Genomic DNA, 14174 nt, shown 5'->3' with positions numbered 1-14174 from the left:
ATAATACAGAAATATATATATTTGCTTAGCAGTAATACAGAGATATATGCTTGCTCAGCTTTGCTATTGCTTTGCTTAAGATACTTATTTTCTCTTCAGTTTAAATACACTTACAAACACACTGCACCCAATATGTGCACGTCATCCCTTTGAAGCTTGTTCTCACATTTCTTATCTACAAACACATTCTTTCTGTCCAGCAAAGACTGTCTCCCCTCCCCCTTATACAGCCTCTTGTCTCTGCTTTGTACCAGGCTGCTTCTCAACTCAAGGTTAATTCTATGACTCCCTTATTGCTTTCACAGGCCTGTGGACTCATATCTCGTTTGCCTTAATGCTTGCATTCCACTGACCATAGGAACTTCACACTGCTCAACAGTTTCTCATTATATTTCTGCAGCATGTTCATTATTATTAACAGGAGTTATCCAGGTGTGGCTGCAGGGTAAGATTAAAATCGCCTCCTGCCAACAAAGTACCCTCTATGTGCCTGGAGAGGATCACTGATAGCTCATCAGAAAAGGCTCCTTGATGTTCATTGGGGGCATAGAAGAGACAACACCTCTGTTCCGACCTGTAAAACCAAAAGAATATATCGTCATCCTCTATCCCGAACAATGTGTTTCACTTGCCAGGGATGTCTCTGGGAGAGAGCTATCAAAACTCCCTTTTTTAAAATCTGTGTGGCTAGAAGCAAAATAAAAGTGGAAAAGACCATTATGACCACATACAGTGGGGGAAATAAGTATTTGATCCCTTGCTGATTTTGTAAGTTTGCCCACTGACAAAGACATGAGCAGCCCATAATTGAAGGGTAGGTTATTGGTAACAGTGAGAGATAGCACATCACAAATTAAATCCGGAAAATCACATTGTGGAAAGTATATGAATTTATTTGCATTCTGCAGAGGGAAATAAGTATTTGATCCCTCTGGCAAACAAGACCTAATACTTGGTGGCAAAACCCTTGTTGGCAAGCACAGCGGTCAGACGTCTTCTGTAGTTGATGATGAGGTTTGCACACATGTCAGGAGGAATTTTGGTCCACTCCTCTTTGCAGATCATCTCTAAATCATTAAGAGTTCTGGGCTGTCGCTTGGCAACTCGCAGCTTCAGCTCCCTCCATAAGTTTTCAATGGGATTAAGGTCTGGTGACTGGCTAGGCCACTCCATGACCCTAATGTGCTTCTTCCTGAGCCACTCCTTTGTTGCCTTGGCTGTATGTTTTGGGTCATTGTCGTGCTGGAAGACCCAGCCACGACCCATTTTTAAGGCCCTGGCGGAGGGAAGGAGGTTGTCACTCAGAATTGTACGGTACATGGCCCCATCCATTCTCCCATTGATGCGGTGAAGTAGTCCTGTGCCCTTAGCAGAGAAACACCCCCAAAACATAACATTTCCGCCTCCATGCTTGACAGTGGGGACGGTGTTCTTTGGGTCATAGGCAGCATTTCTCTTCCTCCAAACACGGCGAGTTGAGTTCATGCCAAAGAGCTCAATTTTTGTCTCATCTGACCACAGCACCTTCTCCCAATCACTCTCGGCATCATCCAGGTGTTCACTGGCAAACTTCAGACGGGCCGTCACATGTGCCTTCCGGAGCAGGGGGACCTTGCGGGCACTGCAGGATTCTAATCCGTTATGTCGTAATGTGTTACCAATGGTTTTCGTGGTGACAGTGGTCCCAGCTGCCTTGAGATCATTGACAAGTTCCCCCCTTGTAGTTGTAGGCTGATTTCTAACCTTCCTCATGATCAAGGATACCCCACGAGGTGAGATTTTGCGTGGAGCCCCAGATCTTTGTCGATTGACAGTCATTTTGTACTTCTTCCATTTTCTTACTATGGTACCAACAGTTGTCTCCTTCTTGCCCAGCGTCTTACTGATGGTTTTGTAGCCCATTCCAGCCTTGTGCAGGTGTATGATCTTGTCCCTGACATCCTTAGACAGCTCCTTGCTCTTGGCCATTTTGTAGAGGTTAGAGTCTGACTGATTCACTGAGTCTGTGGACAGGTGTCTTTCATACAGGTGACCATTGCCGACAGCTGTCTGTCATGCAGGTAACGAGTTGATTTGGAGCATCTACCTGGTCTGTAGGGGCCAGATCTCTTACTGGTTGGTGGGGGATCAAATACTTATTTCCCTCTGCAGAATGCAAATAAATTCATATACTTTCCACAATGTGATTTTCCGGATTTAATTTGTGATGTGCTATCTCTCACTGTTACCAATAACCTACCCTTCAATTATGGGCTGCTCATGTCTTTGTCAGTGGGCAAACTTACAAAATCAGCAAGGGATCAAATACTTATTTCCCCCACTGTAGGTGCTCATATGTGGGAAGCAAGTGTGTCTCCTGCACAAAGGACACGTCTGCGTGTAAGCGCCTGATCTCTCTAAACAAAAGCTGACACTTCACTGGTGAGTTCAACCCCTTAACATTAAGTGTAAGAAAGGTGATTGCACTCATTATCCATCATATAAACTGTTTAAAAACTGCTTGAGAATAGGACTCTTAATACCCACAGAAATAAAATGACATCCCTCCCTCCACCCACCCCAAAACAATCCCCCTCCCCTACCCTCCTTAATAACCAGGCACTCCTCCTTGCAAAACGTAAGGGTTCCTCAGAAGGAAGTGGCTATAACCCATTTGCCAGTCTGCTTCAACAAACCCCAGTCAGTAGTAAGCCTGAACCGCATGGCATTCCATGCCTAACATAGGCAACCCAATAGGTTTTAATGGTAGAGCTCTACTTTTTAAAGTAGAGTCTGACTGTTGTTGTTGTTGAAGGCTGCCCTTGCCTGACGTGACTCTGTGCTAGCGTGGCCGGGCTGCTTTTGGTACAGCTGGATGACGGGCCGAGGTGTCCTCCTTATTAGCAGCTTCTTCTGGGAAAATCTTGGCCGCCTCTGCAACTGTCCGGATCTGATGCATTTGCCTTTTTTATAGAATCTCAAAGCAAATGGGTGACCCCAACTATAGCGAATTTCTTGGGAGTGCAGAAACTGTGTAAAATGCTTTTGCTCGGCCCTCCATTTCAGTGTAGGTGCAGCCAGATCTTGGTACAGTTCTTTATGGTAACTGTCCCATTTGAACTCAGATACCCCTAGGGAGGCATACTTTTAGCTTAAAGTCTGAGAAGCAGACAATCAGGTCCCGAGGTTTGTTGGTTCTTGGGGCTCCCAAGGACCAGTGTGCTTGCTCCAAACGGATTTCGTCAGGGTCCAGCACTACCTGTATTTCTGCCAGCAATGCACTTGCTATCTTCTGCACCACTGTCTCACAGTCTGAATACAGTGGTGTGTCTGGGAGGCCTCGAAAGCGAACATTACACTAGCGACTCCGGTTTTCTAAATCCTCAGTTTTATCCCAGATCTAGTGTGTTTCAGCTTGTGCCTCTTTAGCCTGTAGTGCTAAATTATGTAAGGTCTCTGATTGTTCTAGGCGCTCCTCCACCACCTGATGATCCACTGCTCCAATCTCACCTCTCAGGTCCATGCCCAGTGTGGCCAGGTCATTGTGCGCCGCTTTTAAATCCGCCTTTATAAATCCGCCTTTATTTCTTGCAGCCACAGCCTAATTATTTTGCTCCAGAGAGTCGCCGGAGGGAAACAGTGGTGGCAAACGCTGAGATGCCTGCTGTAATTGATGCGCGGAAGATCACGCCTCTGAATCGCCCATGTGGGCCAATGCGGTAGGCCCCGAGTAAGCGAATCCAGCCAAATCTGTCATAGGAGCCTTGGAACTCATCAGGAGATGCTCAAGATGTACCTACAGCAAGTTCTGGAGTCAGTTAAAGTATTTATCAAAGATGCTGCGGTGGTGCTAATAAATACTCAGAGGCTGGCTGGAGCTCTCCTTTGGTGATGTCACGGGTTGGGAGGTGGGGCTAGTGCTGGGCAGACGTATACGGTCTGTGCTGGGGCTGGTGGTTGGGAGGCGGGACTAGTGCTGGGCAGACTTATACGGTCTGTGCCGGGGCTGGTGGTTGGGCGGCGGGGATAGTGCTGGGCAGACTTATACGGTCTGTGCCAGAGCCGGTGGTGGGAGGCAGGGATAGTGCTGAGCAGACTTTTATACGGTTTGTGATAGAGCTGGTGGGGGGAGGCGGGACTGGTAGTTGGGAGACGGGGATAGTGCTGGGCAGACTTATAGGGTCTGTGCCAGAGCTGGTGGTTGGGGGGCGGGGATAGGGCTGGCCAGACTTATACGGTGTGTGCACTGAAGAGGACAGTACAAATAAAAAAGTAGCACATATGAATTTATCTTCTTGGGCAGACTGGATGGACCGTGCAGGTCTTTTTCTGCCGTCATCTACTATGTTTACTATGTCAGTTCCTCTGCGTTTAGATTATTTTGATGTCTTTGTGCTGCATGGCAAGGGGAGGGGGGCGTCAGTTGTTTTGCAAAGTGGGGATTGTAGGTAAAAAGATTATCTTGGGGGTGTGGACTGTGGTTGATTTCCCCTTATTGAGCATAGCATAACAAGTTTCACTTTTTGATGATGGAGAAAACTGCAGCCAGAATATCTTTTAAGCATAAGAAGGCTTTTCTCTTAATTTGGGACAGTTACATTCAGTCTTTATCCCCTAAGGCCTGCAGTAAAGTGTTGAACACTTTTTGAATGCATGTTGGAGTCTCGACTAGAATCTTGGTATTTGTTTTTCTTTTTCTTTCTTTCTTTTGCTTCTCTTTCTATCTACTTGCTTATTGACATTGCCTTTTATCAGAGGGTTATAAGAACCCTAGCCCTTTGTACTCTCGGTATTGTTTAAGATTGTTGGTGGTGGGATTGGTTGGGTTGTATTCCAAAAAACTTTGATGATTCGTGTTGAATGCTTTGTTATTTCTGCTGTTTACTTTGTCATCAATAAAAAATGTTTTAAACATAATGAGAGAGATCCGGAAGTAAAGGAAAAACGCTGTTCCTCAGCTCGTTGCACCACATGACACAGCTAGAAACCTTTTTTTAAAGGTCTTAGGCATTGTTTTAGATCCATTATTATTGCTAGTCTTGCATATAAATAACCAGGTAAGAAGATCTTTTGCCATTTTGAGGAAGCTTAAAAAGATCAGACATCTGTTTCTGGCTGAACAGTTCAGAATGTTAACACAGGCTTTACGCTAATGCAGTTGGATTAGTGCAGTGTAGTTTTTAGTGGTTGTCCAGATTTCTTTGATTAAGAAACTACAAACTCTGCAGAATACGACTGCGACTCGATAAGATAGTTACATCATTACTACATCAGCTACAGTGTCTTCCTATTAGAGAATTATTTTTAAATTGTGTTCTGTGGTTTTTAAGTCTTTTTATGGGGCTCCATATTATATGGTCAAATTGCTACCACCAATTTTAGGACAAAATAAGAGATTTTTTGCGTTCTTTTACGTTTCATTTCTCTGATCTGAAAGGAGTAAGATATGGGAAGATCTTTGAACAATTTCAAAGATTTTGTTGAGGTGTGAATTTAAAACCGGTGAGACGGCTTTAAGATTTAAGATGTATGTCAACCTTGATTAATATGTAATTCCTAGTATTTGTTCTAGCTCATTGTATTGGGGTCCACAGTGAACTTCATAGTCGAGCAGAATACGAATGATAATATAGTATGGTATGGTTACTAAGCTGGAGAAGCTCTCTTGAGCAGGGGCTGCCCTTCCCCTTGTTTAAAATTGTACAGCGCTGCATAACCCTAGCAGCGCTATAGAAATGCTAAGTAGTAGTAGTAGAAGCTTTCCCATGCATGCTTCACCGGTGACATCACCCATGCAATGAGGACTTTTATCCTGTTGTTCACAGAGTACACCTGCTACAGGTAACTTGGTTTTGGGTTGAATGCAATATTGTTCTAATGATAACCTATTGAGAGAGTTTCATAATTTATATACAGTATTTTTAAATTATTTTTGCAATGTTTATAATAGCCAGCACACTAATCTATTATTTAATTTCTCATTTTATATGACTTTTCATAGAAGTTCATTTAATTTAATACATTTTTGGATAATTCATAAGTTTTACATTTATATGTTGATACTTTTTCTCTTCTATAGATTATTTAGTACATTTAAAAATATTGCATGATTTGCATGTTTGTTATGGTATATTTATATGTTGGTTTGTATTTTAGTTTCTGTTGTTTTTTATGTTTTGTCACTAGTGTGGTTTTATCTTTTGATGTCTTTTATCATGGTTTTATCTGTAGATGTTACACTTCTGATGCAGGTATATGCTGAAATGTGGCCGTTTCAGGTATTATTGTGAATAAAGCATTCTGCTGCCATACTGGTTCATTGTTTGTGTGTTCTGACTAGATCCTCCTTTTTTACCTTTATTTTTTTGGTTTGGGGCAGATTTCATAGTTGTGGGGCCAGTTGCAGGAGGATGGGGTTGGGGCCATTTTGATAAGAGAGGGGCAGTTGAAGGGGGGGGGAGTTTTGAGGGACTAAGAAGTTCTGGGGTTTGAGAGAGTAGAGAACAAGGAGAGGCATTTTGAAGGGAGGAATTTCCTAATTGTTGTTTTTCACTGTATGTAATTTAAGCTGCAGAATCTGGAATGCTTCCTCCCATAAAAATGCATTGGGCCATTTTTTTTTAGGAGAGGAGGCCTTATTTCTCTGAAATTCCAGGTCTGTTTTGGCCCATTTTTCCTGCATGCCATTTTCATATCTTTCAATTAAATGTTAATATCTTGACCCCCCAGACAGACAGATATTTCTTGACTCCTCTTGTGTAATTCTTTTCTGTTGGATTGAAATAATGAAATAGGGTGTTGATAGAATAGAATATTAAGTTCTTGCCAATATGGGTGGAAAGTATGTATGATTTGGGTTTATATGTTTTTAACATATGTTGGTTATGGTGAGATGTTCAATGTTTATAGAAGTTGCATGTTTTCAATATATTTTACAACTTGTACATTTTAATTACAGGATATTGGACATTTTGCTAAAGGTAATCATGAGAGCAATGTGGTTTGCTGGTGGATTCCACTGGATAACAGTAAAGGGTAGGCGGGCTCTACCTGCAGAAGCACCAATCCTTACTCTGGCTCCTCATTCTTCCTACTTTGATGCTATTCCAGTGACTATGACCATGGCTTCAATTGTGATGAAGGAAGAAAGCAGGAGCATTCCTGTGTGGGGAAGTAAGTGACTTGGAAACTCAGAATTGAAAACTGTAAAGAAAAATACATGATTATATAAAAAAAAAATTGAAAAGATTGTTTTGACTTGGATGTTAGGTGGGAAAAAGTTCAGTTTAATGTAAATTAGTTTCCGTTATCATTTCAATAAAAAGATAGATTTATTTAGTAGCAACAATACATTTTCAAGAGTATACTTTTCAAATTATTTAACAATATTTGTATTTCACCAGTCACTAATGGTTCTAAGTGGTTAGACAATAGAATTTAAGAAATACCATAGAAACATAATCAGACAAAAAGTATTTAAAACAAATATAAATATGAAATAAATATAAAATAAAATATATTTTGTGTGTGTTCTAAATGCATCATCAAATAAAGCAATAAAAGTTAGTGACGCAAACTGTCAGAAATTAGTGTACACTAATTTGGTTCATCAAGAAGCAAAAATAAAATTGTAATTAAAAACCCTTAAAGAAAACACACATAATCTCATATACTTCTACAGTCACACATTCCCTACTCTCTTACTAAAAGGGAACCAAGTCCATAGGGCACAGTCGTTGAAATTTTTACACAGTTGTGTCAAGTGCAAAGCAGTCCTCTACTTGCATGTTTTAGCAGTCAAGATTTCCATCACCAACGTTGGACTCATGAGATTCAGCCATGCTGTGACTAAAGGGGCATCCTTGTGAACCTGCACTAGAAAGAACACAGTACAGTTTCTGCTCTCCCAAATCTCAGAAGCCCAACATCAACATACTATAATTACAGTCTAGTAGGTGCCCCACTACTGCTTCCACCAAGCGAACTGCTTCAGTCCACAAATTTTGCAGGGCAGCATACTTGAGAAAGGAATGAATCTATGTACCCACCATTCTCTTACATTTAGAACAAGTATTGTCATACCACAATTTCATAGTAACCCCTTTCTCCTTATTAATGTACACCTTGTACAACAGCATAGAGTTTTTTTTGCAAATTTGTGTAGGGGAGCAGACGCTTCCCATCTTCCCACACTGTGAATATGTCTTATATTGAAATGTCTTCCGCTAAATACCTGGTGCATTGAGTTGCTAAACTCGCTAGGTATTTCCCATTCCTACCCAATTGTCCATCCCCATACCATGTAGACAATCTTGGACTTTGAAGTGTGACAGAATTTTCATCTAACTCATTAATTTGCGAACTACCTCACTCTTTGCTTTGCAACCCAGTAATATAGTGGCGTATCCGTTGATAATGGAATAGTTACATAAATACATAAGTAGTGCCACACTGGGAAAAGACCAAGGGTCCATTGAGCCCAGCATCCTATCCATGACAGCGGCCAATCCAGGCCAAGCGCACCTGGCAAGCTTCCCAAACGTACAAACATTCTATACATGTTATTCCTGGAATTGTGGATTTTTCACAAGTCCATTTAGTAGCGGTTTATGGACTTTCTAACCCCTTTTTAAAGTCTGCCAAGCTAACCGCCTTCACCACGTTCTCCGGCAATGAATTCCAGAGTTTAATTACACGTTGGGTGAAGAAAAAATTTCTCAGATTTGTTTTAAATTTACTACACTGTAGTTTCATCGCATGCCCCCTAGTCCTAGTATTTTTGGAAAGCGTGAACAGATGCTTCACATCCACCTGTTCCACTCCACTCATTATTTTATATACCTCTATCATGTCTCCCCTCAGCCGTCTCTTCTCCAAACTGAAAAGCCCTAGCCTCCTTAGTCTTTCTTCATAGGGAAGTCGTCCCATCCCCGCTATCATTTTAGTCGCCTTTCGCTGCACCTTTTCCAGTTCCACTATATCTTTCTTGAGATGCGGCAACCAGAATTGAACACAGTACTCAAGGTGCGGTCGCACCATGGAGCGATATAACGGCATTTTCCTTGTCATCAAGCAGATGCAGCCATTACAGATGGGTTGTGTCCATCAACCAGCAGAGGGAGATAGAGAGCACACTTTTTTCAGTGCCTCATGATACCAGCTTGCTCCACTGCCTCTCTTCAGTATTCTCTACCTCCCCTAGCAGAGTGGCTGCAGCTTCTTCGAGCTCTATCTAAAATCTGCCTGGAGGTTGCTCCTGTGCTTTTGCCAGTTGTTAGCAGGGGTGTTGGAGGCTATTGCAGCGTCACTTTAAAGGCACATAGGTTCGCCCTTTCTCTGCCTTACCCATACCTCCATGGATGTGGACACATTGCTTAGCTTTCCCTGTCCTTCCCCAAGAACAGTGGATGCAGGCACATAGGTTCGCCCTTTCCCTGCCTTTCCCACTCACCTGAGCCTCCGGAGTTCTATTTACCTCTGCTTTCCTCACAGCGTTAAAAAAAAAAAAAAAAAAAAAAAAAAAGCGCTTAGTCACTGGAACAGAGGTTTTTCCTTGCCTTTTTCTGTGGGACCGGAGCTGTGATACTCGGGCCAGTGAGGTAAGAGTGTTTTCTGACTCCTCCGGGGTGGGCCCGCGATCGGGGCGATTTTGACGCAAACCGCCATTTTGAATTTTACCGCCGTTTTCGGCGATGGCTGCGGAGACAGTAAAGCGCTGTTCCAAGTGTGGCAAGCGCAGATCAGCAGCGGGGCTCTGTAAATCGTGCTGTATAGACGTTAGAGCCGGCCCGAGCATGGCGAGCGACGATTCTTCGCGCTCTGAGCTGGCAGCGGGTGCCATTTTGAATTTACCACATGGCGCGACCTCCGCTGAGACGGAGAGTCCTGAGCCCGGGGGGAGGCCTCGGAGTGAGGCTGATATGGGAGCTACTAGCCCCGGCAGAGTTCCGGGTGCCCAGGGTGAGTTTTTCTCCCCTGATTTTGTCTTATTAATGCATAAAGCATACATGCTTAAAAGAGCTCTCCCACAAAGCCCGGCATGGGCCTCTTCTAATGCCACTCCGGTGGATTCTAGCCTGGGTATGCCCTCTGAGGTGTTATTCCCTGATAATTGGCAGAATATGAAGCGCAGAAGGGCTCATTCCCCTTCAGAGAGTGCTGCACCTCCATTTCCCCCCCCGTGGTCGGGCTGCAAGGATTCGGAGGACTCGGGCAGGCCTTCATGGTCTGAGGAGCCAGAGTCTGGTGCAGAAGTGACTCAGGATCTGGACGATCCCTCCGCGGTGAGGATTTTCCACCGTGATGAGCTGCCAGCGCTTATTTCTGATGCCCTGCAGGCTCTCTCTTTTGAGGACCCTGCCAGTGGCACAGCCTCCTCTGTGAATCCTAGGATGGTTAGTACCAAAAAGCCTGCTTGAGCCTTTCCTTTGCATGACTCCATCCAAGAGCTTATTTTGGCTCAATGGGCTGACCCCGAGGGACCTTTGAAAGTTTCCAGGGCTATGGGGCAATTATACCCTCTGAGTGAGGAGCATATGGCTCGCTTTGCTATGCCTAAAGTGGATGCCCTAGTCACAGCTGTGACAAAGAGAACTACCCTCCCTGTTGAAGGAGGTGTTGCCCTGAAGGATATTCAAGACCGTAGACTGGAATCAGCACTTAAACGGTCATTTGAAATTGCAGGTCTCACTATTCGGGCGTCTGCATGCAGTTGTTATGCTGCTAGAGCCTGCCTGGCTTGGTTGCAACAGGCAGTGGAACAGCCCGGTGATAGAGCGGAGCCCTTTTCAGATGTGGCTCCGCTGATGGAGTCGGCCGTGTCCTTTCTTGCTGATGCCCTTTATGATATTGTCAGAGCTTCGGCTAAACACATGGCAGTAGCAGTGGCGGCTCGCCGTCTTCTTTGGCTACGGCATTGGGCAGCGGACATGGCCTCTAAGCAAAGGTTGGTGAAGTTGCCCTTTCAAGGCCTTCTCCTGTTTGGTGAGGAGTTGGAGAAAATTGTGAAGGGCCTGGGTGAGGCTAAACCCCAGCGCTTGCCCGAACATAGGCCTCGGCCTTCCTCTACGAATGCAACGGTTCACTGCTCTTACAGACCTCGCTTCCGTGAAGCTCGAAGGTACCGCCCGGGGCGTTCTGCTGGGTTCACTTCTTGTGTTAGTTTTCAGCAGAGGAACTCCTTTCGCTCGGACAAACGTTCCACAGCCACTGGCTCAAGGCCTGGAGTCCAGGGGCGACCCTCTCAATGATGGTGCACCGGCCCTCTCCTCGAGTCCTGTCATCGGAGGATATCTTTCCCTCTTTGCCGAGGAGTGGGCCAACATTTCTTCAGATCAGTGGGTCTTGGACCTGATCAGAGACGGTTACAGAATAGAATTCGACGCCCCTATAAGAGACGTGTTTGTGGAGTCCCGATGCGGTTCTGCCGCCAAACAGGCGGCGGTAGAGGAGACTTTACAAGGTCTGATTCAGATAGGGGCCGTGTCCCCGGTACCTCCCGCCGAACACGGCTACGGCCGATACTCCATCTACTTTGTGGTGCCGCGAAAAGGAGGGTCTTTTCGCCGTATTCTGGACTTAAAAGAATTAAACAAATCCCTGAGAGTGCAGCATTTTTACATGGAAGCCCTGCGCTCCGTCATTGCGGCAGTACAGCCAGGAGAGTTTCTCACGTCTCTGGACCTGAAAGAAGCTTACTTGCACATTCCAATTTTGCCCCCGCACCAGAAGTTTCTGAGGTTTGCGGTGATGGGAAAGCATTTCCAGTTCCGGGCTGTGCCTTTTGGCCTCGCCACAGCTCCCCGCACCTTTTCGAAGGTTATGGTGGCGGTAGCTGCCTTTCTAAGGCGAGAGGGTATTCGGGTTCACCCGTACCTGGACGACTGGCTCATTCGAGCAAACTGTGCTGCAGAGAGTCAGCATGTAACAGCCAGAGTGGTCTCAGTACTTCAATCTCTGGGCTGGGTCATCAATTTGGCCAAAAGTCACCTGACCCCCTCGCAGTCTCTAGAATATTTGGGGGCCAGGTTCGACACAGCCTCGGGGTATGTGTACCTACCCAAGCAAAGGCGGTGCAAGCTTCAGAATCAGGTCCGTCTGCTCCTGAGGATGCCCCACCCGCGAGCTTGGGACATTGTCCAGCTGCTTGGATCGATGATGGCCACCATGGAACTGGTGCCCTGGGCGAGAGCGCACCTGAGACCTCTACAGTATGCTGTACTCCAAAGATGGTCTCCAGTATCTCAGGATTACCAATGCAGACTTTCTTGGCTCCCTGCGACCCGACTCAGCATGGAGTGGTGGCTCTCAGACAGCATGCTGTGGCGAGGAATGCCGCTGGTGCTCCCCGATTGGTGCCTAGTGGTGACAGATGCCAGTCTGAAAGGCTGGGGCGCACATTGCAAGGGGAAGCATGCCCAGGATCTATGGACACCCGAGGAGTCTGAATGGTTCATCAACCGCCTAGAGTTGAAAACGGTGTTTCAGGTGCTTCTGGCCTTTCAAGTGACCCTGGAAGGGATTGGCTGTCAGAGTGATGTCAGACAACACAACAGCAGTGGCCTACATAAATCGACAAGGCGGCACTCAGTGCAGAGCTCTAGCCGCGCAGGCCGAACAAATTTGCCACTGGGCTGAGCTGCATCTACAGTTTCTGTCGGCAGCTCACATTGCAGGTCAGAACAACGTGCAAGCCGATTATCTAAGCAGGCATCAGATCGATCCAGCGGAGTGGGAACTTGCAGACGAAGTGTTCCTGCAGATATGTGCCAAATGGGGCAAGCCCATGATGGATCTAATGGCGACAAGCACCAATGCCAAAGTCCCGTGCTTCTTCAGCAGACGGAGAGATCCTCGCGCGGCGGGGTTGGATGCCTTGGCTCAACCCTGGCTTCTGGGCCTACTGTATGTGTTCCCTCCGTGGCCCTTGATAGGGCGAGTGCTCCTGCGGATTTGGCTGCATCCAGGAGAAGCGGTTCTTGTCGCCCCGGATTGGCCCAGGAGGCCTTGGTATGCGGACCTCCGACAGATGCTCCTAGAGGATTTCCTTCAGTTACCTCTGGTTCCCAAACTGTTGTCACAGGGTCCGGTGACCGTGGAGGACGCTGGCTGATTTGGTCTTATGGCCTGGCGATTGAGAGGGCGCAATTGAGAGGCAGAGGCTATTCCAATAAAGTAATTACCACTCTCCTGCAAGCCCGCAAGCTTTCCACTTCCGTGGCTTATGCCAGGATTTGGCGCCAGTTTGAAGTCTGGTGTGCTTCCAGAGAGATCACACCCCTGCGGGCTCCTGTCTCGCCGATTCTGGACTTTTTGCAGGATGGTGTACAAAAAGGCTTGGCCTATAATTCCCTGCGGGTGCAAGTGGCAGCGTTGGCCTCCCCGCATGGCGAGGTTGAAGGCGTGTCTTTAGCTGCTCATCCAGATGTGGCACGGTTTCTTAGAGGGGTGCTTCGGCTCCGTCCTCCCGTGCGTGCACCTTGTCCAGCTTGGAATCTGGGGCTAGTGCTGAAGGCCCTTCAGGGTGCTCCCTTTGAACCACTTCGGCGTGCTTCAGAGAGAGATTTGACACTGAAGGCCATCTTGTTAGTGGCCATTACTTCGGCGAGACGGATGTCAGAGCTCCAGGCGCTGTCCTGTAGAGACCCTTTTCTACAGTTTTCAGAGTCCGGGGTCACGGTTCGGACCGTGCCTTTCTTCTTGCCTAAGGTGGTTTCAGCGTTTCACCTAAACCAACCTATTTTCTTGCCCTCCTTTGTCGAGGAGGCGTTTCCAGAATCTTTTGGGCAATTGCACCTGTTGGACGTGCGCAGGACTCTGCTGCAGTATCTGCGAGTTACTAACTCTTTCAGGACCTCTGATCATCTGTTTGTTTTGCTATCAGGTCCTCGCAGAGGGTCTCCAGCGTCTAAAGCCACTATTGCCCGCTGGCTTAAAGAATCTACCTTTTCAGCTTATTTGCTTGCCAGCCGGCCTCCGCCTGATGCTTTTAAGGCGCATTCCACTAGAGGAATTTCCTCTTCTTGGGCTGAAACTGGAGCACTGTCTCTTCAAGAGATTTGTAGTGCAGCAACATGGGCTTCTAAGCTCTCTTTTGTCCGACATTACAGGCTGGATGTGGCTGCCAGGAGGGACGCACATTTTGGAGCGCAAGTGCTGGCGCGTGGTGTGGCTTGTTCCCACCCTATCTAGGGATT

The 14174-nt window shown here is 46.2% G+C and overlaps 1 protein-coding gene across 1 annotated transcript in view; it reads left to right on the top strand.

Moving 5' to 3' along the window:
• LPCAT1 (lysophosphatidylcholine acyltransferase 1) overlaps positions 1 to 14174 on the top strand; it is a 624443-nt gene that overhangs the window by 113117 nt on the left and 497152 nt on the right. Inside the window, 1 exon segment of the mRNA XM_030209843.1 lies at positions 6938 to 7152. Coding sequence (XP_030065703.1) covers positions 6938 to 7152 — 215 coding nt within the window.

The sequence above is a fragment of the Microcaecilia unicolor genome, chromosome 1 (genome assembly GCF_901765095.1).
Source record: "Microcaecilia unicolor chromosome 1, aMicUni1.1, whole genome shotgun sequence".
Classification (NCBI taxonomy): Eukaryota; Metazoa; Chordata; class Amphibia; order Gymnophiona; family Siphonopidae; genus Microcaecilia; species Microcaecilia unicolor.
This window is presented reverse-complemented; position numbering and strand designations above follow the sequence as displayed.